This window comes from Carassius gibelio, chromosome B18 (assembly GCF_023724105.1).
Source record: "Carassius gibelio isolate Cgi1373 ecotype wild population from Czech Republic chromosome B18, carGib1.2-hapl.c, whole genome shotgun sequence".
NCBI lineage: Eukaryota > Metazoa > Chordata > Actinopteri > Cypriniformes > Cyprinidae > Carassius > Carassius gibelio.
In genome coordinates, this window is record NC_068413.1 from 22,663,110 (window position 1) to 22,683,154 (window position 20,045).

General features: G+C 40.8%; 2 protein-coding genes across 13 annotated transcripts in view; one reads left to right on the forward strand and one right to left on the reverse strand.

The window, feature by feature from the left end:
- LOC127977604 (E3 ubiquitin-protein ligase TRIP12) overlaps positions 1-2,320 on the reverse strand; it is a 53,739-nt gene extending 51,419 nt beyond the window's left edge. For 5 of the 12 annotated variants that reach the window (XR_008158267.1, XM_052582570.1, XM_052582569.1 and 2 more), the window contains exon 1: positions 2,201-2,296. The gene's annotated coding sequence lies outside the window, so the exon portion shown is untranslated. Of the gene's footprint in view, positions 1-1,395; positions 1,526-2,200 lie in introns of those variants that run through there. The other 7 variants (XM_052582571.1, XM_052582565.1, XM_052582562.1 and 4 more) reach the window with 4 other exon arrangements.
- A 123-nt stretch (positions 2,321-2,443) lies between these two features.
- Positions 2,444-4,957, forward strand: fbxo36a (F-box protein 36a). The gene is made up of 4 exons (XM_052582576.1): positions 2,444-2,815; positions 3,065-3,173; positions 3,262-3,434; positions 3,690-4,957. The coding sequence occupies exons 1-4, from the start codon at positions 2,696-2,698 to the stop codon at positions 3,837-3,839; spliced, it is 552 nt and encodes a 183-aa protein (XP_052438536.1). The 5' UTR covers positions 2,444-2,695; the 3' UTR covers positions 3,840-4,957.
- The last annotated feature ends 15,088 nt before the right edge of the window (positions 4,958-20,045 follow it).

Consider the following 20,045-nt stretch of genomic DNA (forward strand, 5'->3'; position numbering starts at 1 on the left):
AAGGTGTATTGAATGTTAAAATGCATTTCAAATATAAAGTTAAGTAGCTTTTATTACCTGTTGTACCCATAATTAAATTTCATAATCTAAAAGTTCAGTTTAGAAGTATTGTATTAATATTAACGATACTGGCCATTAAAAGTATCTGTATCTTATCAAAAACAAAATCTGTGGCATCACCCAGCCCTAATAAAAATAATGTCTAGGTCGTCAGCTCGCAAGATTCTGAAAGACAGCAGTCAACAAACCAAATACAGTTTAAAAGTGAGGATAGGAGGAATACTGGTGTTACACGAGACGACAGGCCTTCCTCCTCACAACAACGACACCACCATTAAACACTACTTCAGCAAGACAAACGACGTCCATGACATTCAAACTACTAGACGTCAAATATGTGATTCAAAACCCAAACATTTATAACACTTGAACAAGAAAAGCGTTCATTTCGACCATAACGTCAAACAATCGACGAACTGACCCCAAACATGTCAGAAATACACTGAGCACACTGCTGAGACTACTTCCCTGAAGACAGGGTGAACTTGCATCGATGATTTCGGATTGAATTCCATCAAATGACTATAAAGACAAAACAAACCCATCATTTGACGCGATCAAGCGCGTTTTTAGGCTGGTGTGTGTGTGTTTGGACTGTTGACATGAAAATACGACATGATTCTGAAGGCCGTTCTCAGAACAGGCCTGAGTCGATCCTTTTGTTTATTTTGGCCAGTCCGTGAAACAAACTCCTATCAACCGAAACACACTTACTGTCCGTAAACGACCAAACAACAAGAAAATCACTTAACAAAAACATGTACGCGTTTAGTTCGTTACAAATACACTAAATACGACAAGATAAGTGGATTTTGGCACTCCGAGGCCTTACACACCGGTCTCGCGTTTAGTGGCCCCCGCACATTCAAATCATCTTTGGACCTCATGTAAAAACGCGTAAACATTCAAAATTACGCTGATGTGAGGCACCACAGAAAACAACACACGATGGAGAGTGAATTAAAGTGAAGTTCACCGAGGCCAAGGAATAATCATGATCAGCTAATGCTAGCCATCACGCTAACCATGCTAAGTTAAATAAAATACTCAAAACCTCACTGTATCGAGTTACTCGTACATTAACAACGGTTTCAAGACTGACATTTAAGCCTGGCGTTAGTTTCAAGTGCTGAATGAGAAAAATCGTCCAGTTTTGTTTTGAGCTGTCTGTGGTGCTAACACTGTTAGCACGGCTAACCGATGCTAATCTGCTGAAGGGACGGAGCGTGACAAGCGATTATCAACAAATAACCGGTCTTAATTACAACAACAAAGACAAAACACAGTATAACGTGAACAATCATCACAATAGTACTAAAAAGATAAATATTGTACCGTTGTTGTCAGTATTTGGCCTACATATGGTGAAGCTAAAGAGCGAAGCCGGTCTCGTGTCGACGTGTATGAGGCGAGATCAGCTCAAAGTGACTGAAGACGTAAACAAACCACACTAATCAACATTTCAACCGAACACGACTGGAGACCACAGGAAAACATCACTTGTGATGGATGCAGTCTTCCTCCATTTCAACCAGACGTTTCGTGACATAACCGATACATAAAGAATGTGAAATAAACAGACACTTGTATTCAGTTTTCAGTTCTCATTTAGTTACCTTCTACTTAGTTAGCCGTTATAATAATAATATTATTATTATTATTATTATTATTATTAATGTCTTAAAATTCTCTAAAATGGCCCATCTCTTTAAAAAAAATCAGAAAACCAGTCATCATTTACATTACACTATTGAGATGCGGTGCCTCATTTTTATGGTTATGTCCTGTAACGTATTTTTTTTTTCAAAGGGGATGTAAACGAGTCTCGATTCCCTCTCGATACCTCACAAAGGATGTTAAAAAGGATTCGAGTGGTTTAGTTACTGCATCTACCATTACATCAATGCCCAAAAGTGTCCTCTTTAAATATATCAAATTAAACAATAAACAGGGGGACAGGAACAGAGCTCGAGGGATGACAACTGGAAACCATTTTTTCTTTCGTCTGGCTTTTCTCACTCATGTTACACGGCTGATTCACACGAAGGCTGCGATGCGCAAATGTACGACGGTTCCCGGACAGTGAAGTTATAACGTTTTATATGTATATATGTGTGTGTGTGTGTGTTTTTGTAATTACCTGTTTGTCCCAGTGTTGTAGTAGCTGTTAGACTCAGTGCAGCAGCAGCTTTACCTTCATCAGCTGAGCGACCTGCGAACTGCCGCATCACTTCCGCTCCCACAGCTCTCCGTGCTTCCGCCACGCACTACTTCCCTCACTGTAGAACAACGATTTACGACAACAACCGGCGCGGTAATTCCTCACTAATCGCTGTCCCGACGGTAATAACGGCCCTTTGAAGTAACTGCGATCGGGTCGTTTCATCATTAACCCCCGCGCTTTATTAATGCATCACTTTAGTGCATCAGCTACGTATGTCAGGATTTCATAATATCAATCCGCCAGGTCGTGACCCCCCCACTACCACCATCTTTAAAAAAATCTTTCACCACATAATTTTAGGTAAACGTTTTAATTATTATTTTAGACTGTTAGTCGTACGTGTTCCGGACAAAACTTGTGCATAAAATCAATCCGCGTAGGAAAATCTATCCTTTTAATGTGTCTGTTGTCATGGTAACCACTAAGCGTCAAAATATGGCGTCTCTGCTGAGTGAGACGCTGTTTGAAACCGCTGGACAAGGCCCTCCTCCCTCTAAAGACTTCTACCAGTTTATTATCACACAAAACGAGGTATTTAGAAGTACCTGAAATTACAATTACAATAAGGGACAAAGATTTAAATGTGATGGTCAATTTTTATATTACCTGCATTGCAAAAAACAGTTGCCTCTCATATCTGATCAGCAAAATGGATGTGATGTCAAATATTTTGTCATCAGTCATAATTACATAACATAAATTAAAAAAAAAAAAATTCCCCCAAAAGTGGTTATAGCTGGACTTTTTGTGAGTCATATTAGGCAAAATGTTTCCTAACAGGTGATATGGAGGTGGTGGAAGATTTCCGTTCGGTCTGAGTTCAGAGGAGCCCCACCTGGAGAGATCAAACACCTCCACTGTGACTTTCTGAATGATGCACAGCTGCAGGGTAAAGATTCTTCAGCTAACTGATATAATCCGAGTCGTACTCTTCAATGTCCTCGTTATATATATGTGAATGTGATTCATGATTTTAGAGCAGCTAGCTGCAGTGTTTGGCACCAGGATCCTGGACTACAGTTTGGCTCTGTGTCGAGGGCATGTTGACTATCTGGAACGTTTACCTGACAAGCTGCTCCTTAAAATCCTTTCCTACATGCCCTTGCAGGACACTGGCCGCCTCAGCCAAACCTCAAGCAGGTTTAGGAAGGTGAGACCAAGTCCCTGTCCCTTTCTCCTCTGCTTTTTGAGCTAAACGAAGGTGTCAGTCAGATCATGTTCTGTTAATGTAGTGATTTACTAGAAGAGGCCACTGCAAAGGAAAACATCACTAATGCTCATAAATTAACCTTTAATAAGTATTAGATTAGAGTAGGTTTTAACTTGTCCAGTATTATCAATGCTACAGAAATGATAAAGTATGCAATGTATTTCTATTAATCTGTTAATGTGCATGTGTGCCCAGCTGTGTAACTCGGAGGAGATCTGGAGGCAGGCTGTGAGGGATCACTGTGATATGATAACTGAAGACATGGAGATGCTTGCCAATGTCATGGGATGGAAGAACATCTTCTTTAAGTTTTACTATAATAAAGAACATGACGGCACGGCCTGAAGAAGATAAAGCCAATACTGAATCGCCATGAGCTAATAAAACAACTCTTAGTCAACAAAAAAGACAATCATATGATCTTAAAGTGTTAATTAATTAATCTAACTTTTTTTTGCAGGTATTGATAAAAAAAAAGGCTTTAAATTGTTTTGTTTTTTAAGCTCAGCTTTACTATGCCCGCCAAAGTATTAAATACTCAATTATTAATTTTATATTTTTAATATATGTAATCCATAATTATTCATGTATTAGGTGTAGTCACTATTTCTGTCACCCGACACCGCTATGTTTTAATCGCACGTCTGTCATCTAGTGGTGACTGCTTGCGTCTTTTCATTAACTGCTACGTGGAAAGTGACCAGCAGATGGCGCGAGTTAATAAAGTGAGTGAATGTGAAAAACCATTGAAACGGGATTCACTCTACAGATGGTTAAAATAAAGTGCACAGTAAATAAATCACTCAGTAATATGAGCCTTGCTTTTTAAGTGTAAGTGGTTTTAGAATGAGTCAGAATCTTTTTTAGACGACCTATTTAAGGAAAAATGCCCTGTTTAGTTTAAAAACATACAAGATACAAAGGAAGTCCATTGGACTCACATTAGGGATGTCAAACTCAGTTCCTGGAGGGCCACAAACCTGCAGAGTTTACCTCCAACCCTTATTAAATAAACACACCTGATCCAGCTCATCACGTCTTTCAGGCTTGTTTGAAAAATACATGGTTTGTGTGTTGGAACAGGGCTGCAGGCCTCTAGGAACTGAGTTTGACACCCTTGCATTAACCCATTGTTGTCACTCCATAAGGCATAAACCATCGCAATCTGGGTCTGTATTGACAAAACATTTTATCTTACCAGTAAGAGTTCTCCTAAATAACAGTAAAAGTTTATAGCCAAGAGTTTTTTTCTTAAAACCTATTCACAAAGTTGCCGAGACAAACTTTTACTAAGGAATATACAGAGATCTTAAGCTAAGAGTAAGGGCGGAGTTGACCTCGTTGTAATGGACGATGTCAGCACGCTTACTAACTATGCACACAGTGATTGGCTGATCAGAGATTTATTCATAGAAATATTCCAGAGCACAATATTATGTCACCATATTCAAATAAAGGTTTTAAAATAAATATACAAATAGAGATTTTAAAATGCAGGCTAAATGTCACTAATTAAACAAGTACGCTATATATTGAGCTCATTGTCAGCCTCTTATATGTATGATTCTCGAAAACAATTAGTGTGCATTAGGGCTGTCTGGTCGACTAGAAGTTGTAATTTTAAGCATTAGTCAACTATTAGTCGCACTTTTATTAATAAACCATATAAATCATAATAATGAGCCTTTAATAGTGCTCAAGTGCATGCAAAAAAGGTTTGCCAAAACTTGTTAGGGAAAAAGAGCAAGTACACTGCATTAACATTTGAATTTATTGTAACGTTTTAATTTATTGTTACATTAGTGCTTTCTGTTCTCGGTTTAAGAGATGAAACCTGCGACACTGACTCATCTTCACATCATCTGTATGCATGTTTCATACGGATTACATAATCTGAGAATATTTGTTTTCTGTTTGAATTGGTTCACTTAAAAGTTTCACTCTCTATGGATTTATTTTTCATGTCTGTAATAAGGCAAGCATACACGGAGTTTCAAAGTGACACACTCAAGTTCACAGAGTAAAAGATGACAGAAAGCTCATCATGTTTGCTTCCATTATTGTACAAAAGCTATTTCTGAGTGAACACGAATAGGCCTAAACGTAGAGTCTTTACAGATCCAAAAGATGCATTACTCGTAGGCCTATGTGCATGACCAAAAACGCATATTAATAATAAATAACAAGTAATATGCATATAAACCGCCTTTTAATTAGTAGAATAATCTTGGCAGATAGTGAGACATGCCAACATAGAAGAAAACCAAACTTGACACGAGAACCGCTTTATATTAAGGATATAATCAAACATTTGGAGTTGGGATAACCTCCAAAACAAACCAATGAAGATTGCTGGCAACAGCCATTTTAGGATATTTCAGATTTGATCTTAGTGACTATATTTATATCTGATATAATAGGACATTTACAAAATTCGTTTAATTGGAAAAAAAAGGTTTTTATTTAATGAAAAATTATTAAAATACTACTATTTATAAGCTTTTTTTGTTTGTTTGTTTTCCTCTGGGGCCTGAAAACTGGCTGGCAACTTGGTTGGTTTACAACGGTCATTGATAAATAAGTATGACATTAAAACCATCAGTAGGTGTCAACAAGTCACTGTTTTAATCATTGATTTATTGAATCATTCGAATCAAACGCATCCTTCAAAACGGCTGATTCAATTGGAAGCAAAACAAGGCTCCATTAGAGTTCACTTCTAGACATGCACTGGCAAACTTCCCTAAACACTTCCCCTCCACCATTTTGAAGTGTGTTCCAGTTGGGTTTGAAAAGCGAAGCTATGTTCACCCCCCTGGTGGCTGGCTGCGGTACAGGTCATAAACACCGCCCTCTTGAGTCAAAATAAAAATCAATAAATTACACTTTCAATACTAGATGAGGTGAAGGTGTCACTTTTTAAAGCATATTGTACAACACTTTATACTGCTCATCTGTGGTTCAACTATAGAACATCTAGTGTACAGAAGCTGCAGGTAGCTTATAATGAAGCAATGAGAATTTTACTAAAGAGACCTAGATGGCATAGTGCAAGTGAAATGTTTGAGAGTGGTAGAGTAATCACTTTTAGAGCACTGTTACGAAATCTCATGTATAGATTTATCTGCCGGCTAAATGATTCGAAAAATGAGATTATTGTGGGTCTATCAAATATACGGGTTAGTACTACACGGTATCAGTCAAAGCTGTGGAGACATTGGTATTGTTGCATTTTGTAACTTTTTATTGTGTGTGGTATTTTTATTTGGACCTTGAGTTTGTAATAAAAGATTGATTGAATACAATTTTCCAATTTTATGGCAGCAGCCATACTGAGATGCTTTGACTTCCCTTTTCTATAGTGGAAAGAAGCGTCGTCCATCTTTTTTACAGTTCTATGGTTCCACTTCGTCAAGTGGATGAGGGAAGTTTACATGGACATACCCTGGACCCCTTGATTTTGACCAAGGGAGCGAGTCACACTTCAGACCGCTTTACAGACCTCAATGCAACATGACTATGACATCATCGCATATCGCGTTTAATTTATCCTTACCCCAAAAAACGCCTAAATTCTATTTTATATATTTTTTGTATATGCTGCACCAAAACTAATTCGTAAGGGGGAAAATGTAAACAAACTAACTCCATAGCAGATTCTAAGTAATCAAGGGCTTAGGAAGTTCCAATTCAGCCCATTCCAAGGGTTCCACCAGTAGTGGGCACTGACGTACATCTGAGTAGACAAGACAAAGGGAAGCTGGCAAGTGAAGGGCATAAAAAAAGTGAACTGGAACGCAGCCGAAGTAACCTGAACCCATTAAACCACTGGCTCTCGATTAATTCAAAAACAGATTAATTCAAGGAACAAAAAACTGTGTGTTGCTATGCACCGTTGAAAGTGAAAGTCGTGACATTTTCCAAGTATGGTATCCCATACTCGGAATTGGTGCTCTGCATTTAACCCATCCAAGTGCACACACACAGCAGTGAGAAGTGAACACACTGTGAACACACACCCGGAGCAGTGGGCAGATATGTATCCAGTGCCTGTGGAGCAACTGGGGGTTCAGTGCCTTGCTCAAGGGCACTTCAGCCATGTATATTAAGGGTGGAAGAGAGCGCTGTTCACTCGCTCCCTCCCACCTACAACTCCTGCCAGCACTGTAACTCAAACCTGCGACCTTTTGGTAACTAGTCCAAGTCTCTAACCATTAGGCCACAGCTGCCACATTTGTATAAAATGAATAGCACATTGTTCTTGTGCACATGTGGTGATATTCAGAAAAGGACATTGCGTGATCAGAGAATACAGAAACAAAATTTTATGGGTGTTTAAAGGCATTCTAACTGCATGGCTTCATCGCGCAGTGACTGCTTTTTGACACCCAAGTTTTTGCAAACCATGTTTTTGTTTGCAAAGTTGATAATGTGGGTTCTTTTATCATCTCTTAGGGTGTACTCACACTAGGCACGGTTGCCATGAACCGGGCCCGAGTACGATTCCCTACTCCCCCTCTGGCCTGCACTCACATATAGGGTTTCAGCATTCGTGCCGGAGCACGCTTACGTCATTATGGTGCCACGGTTTCGGGATAAACAGGAAGAGCGGCGCTCTCTGAACACAATGGAGTCCATCGCTCTGTTTTCTTTGTGGATAATTTTGTGTCGTTTTGTCCACGGTGGTCCACAGCCCTCTCACAGCCCGTTGTTAAACAGATGTGTCGCCTTAGTGGCGCGGAAATTTTCACGTAATCGTCGTGCTGCTCGTATGAGGATGTTTGCAAGGTACCAGCTGAAGTGCAGCAAGCTTTGCAGTTTTGAGTTTTAATGCGTTTTGTCCAGCTGTTCTTGTATGCTCTCATCTGCCCAAATTTCCAACAAGCATTGCACGTCTGCCGTAGACCAAAGCAACCCTTTCCCTGCCATGTTGGTTTTGGAGCGTCACAAAACCGTGACGCAACGCGTCCTTTTCCGTGCTCTAGCACGGTTAGCGCTCACACTGCATGCGAACCGCGCCCGAGTCCAACTGAACCGTGCTCTGGCCCACCTCTTCCAAGCGGGCCAGGGCCGGCTAATCGAGCCGCGCCCGGGCACAGTTCGGAGCACACACACTAGTCAAAAGAACCACGCTTTGGTGGTCAAACACACTCAGGCACGGTTCAAACTGGCTAGTGTGAGTACACCCTTAGTCCCTCACAGTCACACATAGCCTACACTGCACTACAACATTATGTCAGGGGAATGTCTTTAAAACGTATAACTTCTGTTGTCTTCTATTTAAAGAACTTCAAATGTGTAAAACGATGAAAACTTGCTTCAGCTTGTGCGCAGTTTGTTAGGATGGATATTAGCAGATCAGTTATAGATAAAAATGAAAGATAAAAAAGAGGAAAATATTGTTTTATACAGTATACATTTCTGGTCCACACTCCTGCACAGTAGGGGGCGGATATGCACCTTAAATGTTGGTTGCCACGCCCATTATGAAAAGACAAAGAGAAAGAGGAAAATATCAGAGGAACAAAACATTAAAAAGAAGAATTACGATCAGGGAAGATGTGGGACCCACGTAAATATTGGAGAAGTTTTCCAGTGGTGGAGAGAACCCAATGGATGTTTTACAGAAGGGATGCTTTTTTTTCAACTTGGGGGTAAAGAAAACTGCATTTCATTCTCTTATATTGTTCATTAAATACTGTAATGCTATTTATGAAATTATCTCCCCAAAAGGGTAAACATTGAGCCTACCAGGCGCCATAAAAATATTAAGGGCGGCAGGCAGGATGTAAATTTCTTTCCAGCTCAACCAATAGGAACAGTTTTGGGGTGTAGCTATTAGGGCTGTTTATCACCAACAATAAGTATGTTTGCATGGAAAACAATACTCAGATTTTAATACGATTAAGACAATATTTGATCAAGAATGTACCTTGTAAACAGAGATACCTTAATTCAGCTAAAGTCATAATCAAAGTAAACGGAAATGGAATTAAGGCATGTGGAGTATTCCTATTTTAGTTGCATTACTGCAGTGCAGAATAGACATGTAAACACCTTAATAACATTATTGCCATCGTCCAGGATTTTTTGCCGCATTTTGTGACAGGATACACACACACAGCAGTGGTCAACCATTTAATGGCAAATAAAAGAGCTTCAACACCCGCCGTTGTCTGTATGCACGTACAATTAATTAACTGCACTTGAAGCTTTCAAAAAATTAAAAATGAAACACCAAAAACTGTATATGGCATCATAATGAAGACAAATTAAAAAAAATTCTGTAAAATTCTGGAGGGGACATCGGATGGCATGGGCTAGTTGCATATCTCCGCCATCTTGGATTTCCGCCATTTTGGATAGTGTCTTGCGAGTGTGTGCGTAGATATTTCCGGTTGTGCTTAAAGTAAGTGCAGAGAACCGGAGAAGTCCAAATATTACCTTCTATATGTTTACAGGATTTATAATATCACTTCATATGCAAATAATATATATACTGCTATTATCACTATACGATAAATGTTAACTGAGCCAGTGGATTTGAAACTTGTGTATGTTTGGGTCCAGTGAATGAATAAAATACACTAATGTTCACTACTGTTCACGAGATGAAAGTTGAACTCATGGTGTGTATACACAGCTATATTATGTATTTTTATCTTACCAGATATGTAAATGTACAAATTACTTATTTCTCGAAAATGTTTGCATTATTATTATTATTATTTATATTAAATATTTACCTCGTGAGACGTGGGCTACGATTTATCTTCAGAATATCAATTTCTCAATTGTACACATACATCAGTCTGTTTCGTCGTTATTTTCACAACATTATTTTATTATTTTACACAGTAAAAAATACATGACTAATTTTAATATCTGTTTAAATTTGATAATTAATGCAAAAGAATAACAATATACATGGCTGCTCATAGACAGATAATGATTTATGCAGCAGATCTTTCACAAAACAAATAAACAGATAAAAACACACATGAATGCAAACAGCGATCTTTTATTTAATGCAAACCTACCATAATTATATTACGTTTAATTGTACAGTTAGTTATAAATTATGTTATCAAATAAAGTTAATAAAACATGCTTTATCAAAAATCTCTGTGCGTCTTCTTTGACAGTCAGAAACATTTATCTTACATAACAGAACAAAACCAGCTGTTCGAAAATGAAAAGTTTTGCATATTTGAGAGGTTTGTGTTTGAAAGAAGAAATCCCTGTGGACCTGACCTGACGCTGATCCACATAATCAACAGAAGAATAAAGCAATCTCTGCGTTGTATCTTGATGAATTTCCACACAGAGGTAGGCAAAATGTAGGGAATGTTTCCCCATGTTTTTGATATACCACTATAGGCTGTTAAATTGGAAAATCATTAATTATATACATCTAACCAAGTTTCGTATGTGAGTTTCCCTTACAGTCAATGCGAGCATCGCAAGACCGGAAGTAAGTATGCACACACTCGCGTCGCTGAAGCTCACCGGCGCCATCTTGTGCACCTAGCCCATTGCATGGTGACATAATGAAGTGTACCATGTTTTGTTTTGGGAGAGGAAAATGCATCTCCTCAAGAGCACAAAAGTCCACTTTCCAAAACATTTTTACATTTAGATGGATAAACACACACACACACACATATCTATCTATCTATCTATCTTTCTATCTATCTATATATATATATATATATGTATATAGCATTATAATATAATAAGCTGATATAATGAACATACCTTTTTTTCTGACTGTCTAACTTATTCTTGAAAGTAATTTGATTGAAAGTCTTTGATTGAAACAGTTGGGGTTTTCTCATAGGACATTGCACGTGCATTGCCAATTTAAGTGGCTTCAGTGCATTTATTAAATCTTCAGCAAAGGTTATGTCTGCTTCATTGTCCACAGATCTTTGTCCATTTTCCGCACCTCAACTGAGAGTAATGCATCGCAAATTGCGGGCTTTTGTGCTAGGAATCGTGCCAACATTTCATGTGTGCTGTTCCACCTCGTGTAGACTCTGGTCATCAGCTTATGCTCAGGGTAGGCCAGGTAACTTTTAATTTTCGTACAGGACATGGCAGGCAATTTTACTTTTCCTAAACATTGTGGTGATGTTCCGAACACTTCAGAGAAGACGGGAAACTGTCAGTAACTTCAGAGCCGTTGAGCAATGCACAAAGCATCTCACCTGAACTATTTCTGCAACTACTGACATATTATGCATTATCAGTCACTAGAACTGGATCTTTGTCCTTATTCCCCATTTGTGCATCACATTGAGCAAATCTGTCATGTTCGCTCCTGTGTGATTGTCAAACATTGCTCTAGTCTGCAGAACATTCGAGACAAGTTCCCATTGTGGAATTATATTGTGGCAGGCTATCATATACGTACAACTGGGTTGCTCGCAGGAAATGGAAAGAGATTGACAGGAGAACGTCTCATTTAACTTCATCATTCAAATGAGGAATTGCCTTTTCTGTAAAAAACTGACGTGTCAGTATTGTGTAACGTGGATCACACTTGTGAATCGCTGTACGACCGTAAATCCTGACATATGAAACGCATTAAAGCTTTTGGTATCTTCTGAGAGCGCTGATACGTGGATGGGAGTTAAAGGAACACCCCAACTTTTTGGGAATTTAGCTTATTCACAGTATCCCCCAGAGTTAAATAAGTCCATACATACCTTTTTCATTTCTGTGCATTCTGTAAGTGTTATTTGACGCACCCACCGCTAGCCTAGCTTAGCACAAAGACTGGATGTAAATGGATAATTGTAGCATAGTAATCCCAATAAGTGACAAAATAATGCAAACATTTTCCTATTTACATGTTGTGATCTGTATAGACACAGCGTGTACAAATAACAAGGCTATATGAGATAGAGAATTTATAATCGTATAAATACTGGGAACTATATTCTCACTAGGCGTAGGAGCACAGCTAACCTTACTTGGGCGGAGTGGCTACTTGGGAGTGATTAGCGCAGCACCCGAGACGCACCGTGGTGAGGAGCAGAGAGAGTTCGCTCAGAGTTGGAGTAATAGAGTCAGCAATTACTAGATAGTAAATTTATAGTTTACAATCATGGGTGTTCGTTGTATTGTAAAGAGCTGCAACAATAAACAGGGGAGACCAGGTAATAGTATGATGTTTCATAGAATTCCAACCAAAAATGCTGACCTGATGAATCGATGGCTACTTGCTCTGGAAATAGATCCAAACACACCTGTAAACACCATCACGAAGTATTTCGTTACTCTGAACATTTTACTGTAGACGACTATTTTGAAAAAAAACGGACCATGAATCGTGTGCTAAAGGATACAGCCATCCATCCCATCGATAATAAAGACAGGACAAATTGGATCACCCGTTGCTGCGGTAAGTGTTCCGTTATTTTTTGAGATGACTAACATTAGCCATACTGTGACAGTGCCATGCTAATGTAATATAACCTTAGTAGTGACACTATTACGTGAATAGGGGCTCTGTGTATCCTCCTTATTGTTATTATTGTGTTGTCATGAACACACTGTAACGCTCAATAATATTTTGTGTATTGACACACTGTATGCAATGGCTATACTACAATTTCATTGAACTATGAATGATCATTATAACAAAATCACTTACTTGGTGGACAGCTGACCATTAGGTTCACTCGGCATGGGGCGTTTCTTCCAGTTGATCTTGTCAAAGAAAAAAAAAAAAAACGACAACTGCCGGGTGTATTAGGGCAGAGAAATCTTCCGTGGTAGTGACGCCAATATTTTCATTGTCATCAAGCCTTGACGGCAATACCCGGTCCCATTCATTACAACAAAGGCACTCGGTTTCTGTTGGCATAGGTTGGCATGTTCTACATTTCGTTCTGATTCTCCCTTCGACATCAATCTGTTTGGCATCTTGTCTTACAGCTTCCAAAGTTTGTAACTCCTAGTCTGTGCTCAAAACTATATGGTTCTGGATCTTGGTTTGATACACAGTAAAATTCCTCTGAGTCTGACAATTCCTCAAAGTCAGTCATGATCATGAGTCACGTCTAGCTAGTTAGTCACGTTTGTTTGTTTACGGAACCATCAACAGGGCATTTTGTGTGCTGCGCTAATCACTCCGCCCAAGTAGCCACTCCGCCCAAGTAAGATTAGCTGTGCTCCTACGCCTAGTGAGAATATTGTTCCCAGTATTTATATGATTAAAAATGGTCTCTGTCTCATATAGCCTTGTTATTTGTACACGCTGTGACTATACAGATCAAAACATGTAAATAGGAAAATTTTTGCATTATTTTGTTACTTATTGGGATTACTATGCTACCATTATCCATTTACATCCAGTCTTTGTGCTAAGCTAGGCTAGCGGTGGGTGCGTCAAATAACACTTACAGAAATGAAAAAGGTATGTATGGACTTATCTAACTCTGGCGGTAAAAACATCAGGCAAGGTTGGCTGCTTCCGAGACAACAGGTGTGTGCTGCTACCTCCTCTGACAGATGGTGGCTGATCTGGATGATGTCTCATCACTAGCTTTGCAGTTCTTGCACATCGAATGACTCATGTATAAAGTTGCACATCGAATGACTCATGTCTAAAGCTGCTCACGTTGCTAAAATGGTCACTCGAGATCATGTGACGTAGCAGTATTGATACGGCAGAAGCTGTATCAATACCCAAATCTTCAGGAGTCGATGACACCGCACTAGTACCCGCAGCATGTGTTTTTCACAGGATGTCTTGTGTGACGATGCGGCTTATGAGTTTTCTTATTAGCTGCGTTGATTGTTTCAATAGCCCTACCTGTCCTCCCTCGTTACCCTCCCCATTTGCTCCCTATTTATTCTCCTGGTGTTTGCAGTCCTTTGCCAGTTCGTCATCAAATGTTGAGTGTGTGCCTTGTGTCCTACCCTGCCTTGCCAAGCCTTAACTTGTTGCCAGCTGTTTTTGCCCCACAGGATAGTTTTTGTTGTTGTTTTAGTTTATTAATAAAAGCCCAGGCTCCCTGGTCCATGCCTCTGGTCCCACTCTGGCCCTCTGCTTGGGTTCCTGTTCGGCCAGAGCCCCCATGGTCCATCCCTTCAGCCCCGCCTGGTTTTCTGCCAGGACCCCAAAACTGTCTGAGCCTCTCTGGCTCAACCCTCCAGCCCCTGCCTGGTCCCTCTAATGGCTGTCTGGGCTTCCTTGCTGACATTGGTTTGGCTCCCGTCACTTCCTCCCCTCTTTGTCTCTTTGTTTAGATTTTGCTGTCTTGTGTTGTCATATTTGTCCTGGTCTTGTGCTGTCATGTCCTTGTCTTGTTTTTGGTGTTCCTCGCTAGCCATGCCAGGTGGCGTCTCTTTTAAGGGGGGGTGGTGTCAGGGTTCTGTCACTTTGCAGTAGTTTATTCATGGTTTTGTGACAGAGCCCTGACACTCCCGTCACGTCATTGTTTTCATGTGAGCACAACTTTGAGTGTGCTCGAGCAGTGCACTCTCGTCTGTGTGTTCTGTTTCATTGCTTCATGTTGGAGCGTGGTGTTCGAATCCCGTAACTCATGTCTTGTTGAGTTTCGGTTTCATGTCAGGGCTCGGACACTCATGCTCCTTTTCTGTCTTGTTTTGGAAGCATGCAGTTTCAAGTTCACTGCTCTTCTGTCTGCACGTGTTGTGTCTTGTATTGTTGCTCGCAATTCACGTTCCTATCGGCTGCATACTGTTATGTTCTGTCTTGTGCTTTGTAGCACGCAGCTTGTGTTTTTCATGGCCTGCATGCTTTCATGTTGTCAAGTCTTGTGTGAACACGTGGCTTATTAGTATTCTCATTAGCTGCGTGTTTGTGTCTTGTTTTGTTCAAGCACATGGCTTGTGATTGTTTTGATGGCCATGTGCATGTGTTTTTGTTTTGTGTGAGCACATCATTTTTGTCATTGTTTTCTGTGTGCAATATGCTCTTATGTCTATTGTCTTGGCCCCGCCCATATTGTTTACTGATTATTGTTTCAGTTGTCTTACCTGTCCTCTCGTTACCCTCCTTGTTTGCTCCCTATTTATTCTCCTTGTGTATGCAGACCCCTGCCAGTTCATCGTCGAATGTTAAGTTTGTGCTTTGTGCCCTGCCCTGCCAAGCCTTGTTGCCAGCTGTTTTTCCCCCATGTGGTAATTTATGTTTTAGTTTATTAATGAAAGCCCATATCCTGCACCTCCCCTCATCCCTAGATCCCCATCCCTAAAATAGCCTACCAAAAATACACTGGGACAAGCAACAGGATTAAACAAAGGTAAACACTCGCAGTGCTTTTACAAGAAAGAATTTGATGAAATGTCTGGGTTGCAATTGAGATGCCATACCTGTGGAGTTTTTCACACTGTCAAGTCAAGTCATTTTACTGTCAAGTCACAGATACAATAGTAAGATACTGAAAGGAGAAGAGTAATCATAAGGGTGTGTGACGAGCGCAAGGAGTTGTTTGAAAATACACCATTTTTGTAAATCCGCAATTGTTTTATTTAACAGCGCAAAAAGCTACATATAGTGCTTCACCTTATGAAAGGTGGGGTTAATCTAGGTTAAGCATTTTAGATAATGTATTCTGAATACTTCTTAGGGTGTACTCACACTAGCCAGTTTGAACCGTGCCCGAGTGTGTTTGACCACCAAAGCGCGGTTCGTTTGACTAGTGTGAGTGCTCCGAACCGTGCCCGGGCACGGCTCGATTAGCCTGCCCTGGCCCGCTTGGAAGAGGAGGGCCAGGGCACAGTTCAGTTGGACTCGGGCGCGGTTCGCATGCAGTGTGAGCGCTAACCGTGCGGGAGCATGGAAAAGGACGCGTTGCGTCACGGTTTTGCGACGCTCCAAAACCAACATGGCAGGGAAAGGGTCGCTTTGGTCTGCGGCAGAGGTGCAAAACGCATAAAAACTTGCCTTGCTGCACTTCAGCTGGTACATTGCAAACATCCTCATACGAGCAGTGCCTAGTGTGAGTACACCCTTAGATTACTTTTTTTAGATTACTCCGAGCACCCCAAACATGCTCTCAATGGATGACATGTCCGGTGAGTATGCTGGCCATGTCAGAACTGGGATGTTTTGAGCTTTCAGGATTTGGGTACAGATCCTTGCAACATGGGGCCGTGCATTATCATACTGGAACAAGAGGTGATGGTCGTGGATGAATGGCACAACATTGGGCATCAGGATCTCGTCATGGTATATCTGTGCATTCACAATGCCATCAGTAAAATACACCTGTGTTTGTTGTTCAATTCAATTCAATTCAAGTTTATTTGTATAGTGCTTTTTACAATACAAATCGTTACAAAGCAATTTTTACAGAAAATTAAGTTTCTACAATATTTAGTAGTAGCTTATAAGTGGTGACTGTCAATTTGTGCACATATGATAGGATTTTTCAGAAAAATTAATACAAGACGTGGTCAGCCAGATGATGAACATTATTAACAGCAATTATTATATGATACAGTCACACTTGTAGCAATATCTGTTAGTTCTGTTTGTTGATTCAGGGTAAGCATCATCTGGGGTCCTCTGAGGGTCAGCATCATATCTTCTCAGGTGTTCTAGAACCAGACTGGAGCTTGTGTAAATCCTAGTTACCATTGGATGTAAATCCCATGGCAAAACATAGAAACAAATAGAGACATCATTTATACATCGTTGTCCATAACATACACCTCCCCATACCATATCCCAACTGCCACCATGGACCACTCAATCCACAACGTTGACATCAGCAAACCTCTCACCCACACAATGCCATACACGCTGTCTGCCATCTGCCCTGTACAGTGAAAACCGGGATTTATCCATGAAGAGAACATCTCTCCAAAGTGCCAGATGCCATCAAATGTGAGCATTTGCCCACTCAAGTCGGTTACAACGACAAACTGTAGTCAGATCAAGACCCTGAAGAGGATGACGAGCATGCAGATGAGCTTCCCTGAAACGGTTTCTGACAGTTTGTGCAGAAATTCTTTACTCTTTTGACATGCGCACACTGCATGAATATACAGAGTTTCCCACTGCTTTTAAAAAGCACACCATCCATCCATCCATCCATCATCTTCCGCTTATCCGGGGCCGTGTCGCGGGGGCAACAGTCTAAGCAGAGACGCCCAGACTTCCCTCTCCCTAGCCACTTCCTCCAGCTCTTCCGGGGGAACCCTGAGGCGTTCCCAGGCCAGCCGGGAGACATAGTCCCTCCAGCTTGTCCTAGGTCTTCCTCTGGGCCTCCTCCCGGTGGGACATGCCTGGAACACCTCCCTGGGAAGGCGTCCAGGAGGCATCTGAAATAGATGCCCGAGCCACCTCAGCTGGCTCCTCTCGATGTGGAGGAGCAACGGCTCTACTCTGATCTCCTCCCGAGTGATCAAGCTTCTCAACCTATCTCTAAGAGAGCGCCCAGCCACCCTACGGAGAAAGCTCATTTCGGCTGCCTGTATCCGGGATCTTTTCCTTTCGGTCATGACCCACAGCTCATGACCATAGGTGAGAGTAGGAACGTAGATTGACCGGTAAATCGAGAGCAGCTCAGCTCCTTCTTCACCACGACAGACCGGTACAGAAGCTGCAGAGATCCGTCTGTCAATCTCCCGTTCCATCCTTCCCTCACTCGTGAACAAGACCCCAAGATACCTGAACTCCTCCACTTGAGGGAGGAAATCTCCACCAACCTGAAGTGGGCAATCCACCCTTTTCCGACTGAGAAACATGGCCTCGGACTTGGAGGTGCTGATTCTCATCCCAGCCTCTTCACACTCGGTTGCAAACCATCCCAGTGCACGCTGAAGGTCCTGGTCTGAGGAGGCCAACACGACAACATAATCCGCAAAAAGCAGCGACGAAATCGTATGGTCCCCAAACCGGACACTCTCCGGCCCTTGGCGGAGTCCAACATGCACCAGGAACAGGTCTGACTTACTGCCGGCAATGCGAACCAAGCTCTTGCTCCGGTCGTACAGGGACCGAACAGCCCTAAGTGTAGTTACATGTGGTCTGCAATTGTGAGGCTGGCTGGATGAACTGCCAAATTCTCTGAAACGCCTTTGGAGACAGCATATGGTAGAAAAATGAACATTCAATTCATGGGAAACAGCTCTGGTGGACACCTGTGAGGTGGATGGATTATTTCAGCAAAGGAAAAGTGCTCACGAACACAGATTTAGACAGATTTGTGAGCTATTCGAGAGAAATAGGCCTTTTGTGTACATAGAAAAGTCGTAGATCTATGAGTTCAGCTCATGAAAAATGGGGGCAAAAGCGTGTTCTGTTTATAATTTTGTTCAATGTATATACACACTCACTGGCCACTTTATTAGGTGCACCTTGCTCATACCAGGTTTGACCCACATTTGCCCTCAGAACTGCCTTAATTCCTTGTGGGATAGATTTAACAACATGTTTGAAACATTCCTGTGATTTTGGTCCATATTTACATGTTAGCATTAAACAGTTGCTACAGATTTGTTGGTTGCACATCCATGATGCAAATATCCCATTCCACCACATCCCAAAGCTGCTATTGGATTTAGTTCTGGTGACTATGGTGGCCATTTGAGTAAAGAGAAACCAGTCTTAGACGATCTGAGCTTTTTGACATGGTGCATTATCCTGCTGGAAGTAGCACTTGGTAATGGGTACACTTTAGTCATAAAGTGATGGACATGGTCAGCAACAATACTCAGGTAGGCTGTGGTGTCTAAATGATGCTCAATTGGTACTAAGGGGCCCAAAGGGTGCCAAGAAAATATATCCCTCACACCATTACACCACCCTGAACCGTTGAGTCAAGGCAGGATGAATTCATGCTTTCATGTTCTTTATGCCAAATTCTGACCCTTCTGAATGTCGCAGGAGAAATCAAAAGACTCATCAGACCTGGCAACATTTTTCCAATCTTCTATTGTCCAATTTTCTTAAACTCATAACTTGGTTGTGACGAGTGGTTATTTGAATTACTGTTGCCTTTCTATCATCTCTAACCAGTCTGCTTATTTTCCTCTGACCTCTGACATCAATAAGGCATTTTCATCCACACATATGCCACTCACTGGATATTTTCTCTTTTTCAGACCATTCTCTGTAAAGCCTAGAGTTGGTTGTGCCTGAAAATCCCAGTAGATCAGCAGTTTTTTTAAATCCCTTTTCTTTCCCATTCTGATACTCGGTTTGAACTTCAAGTCGTCTTCACCACATCTAGATGCCTAAATGCATTGAGTTGCTGCTAAGTGATTGGCTGATTAGCTATTTGTGTTACCAAGCAATTAAACAGGTGTACCTAATAAAGTGGCCGGTAAGTGTATATATTTTATTTGTTTACCTACATATAAATGTCACTATTAAATTACATCAAATAATTGTAAAAACGAAAATGTGTTGTTAAATTATGGAAATAGTAACTCACATAGAGATAATTCTAATAAACATTTTATTTTGGAGGGTATCACTGACTAAAAAATCTGGGAATCCCTGCATTATATAAACATGAAAACAACAATGACATTACATGTCCAAAGTCTTCCAGGTGTGAA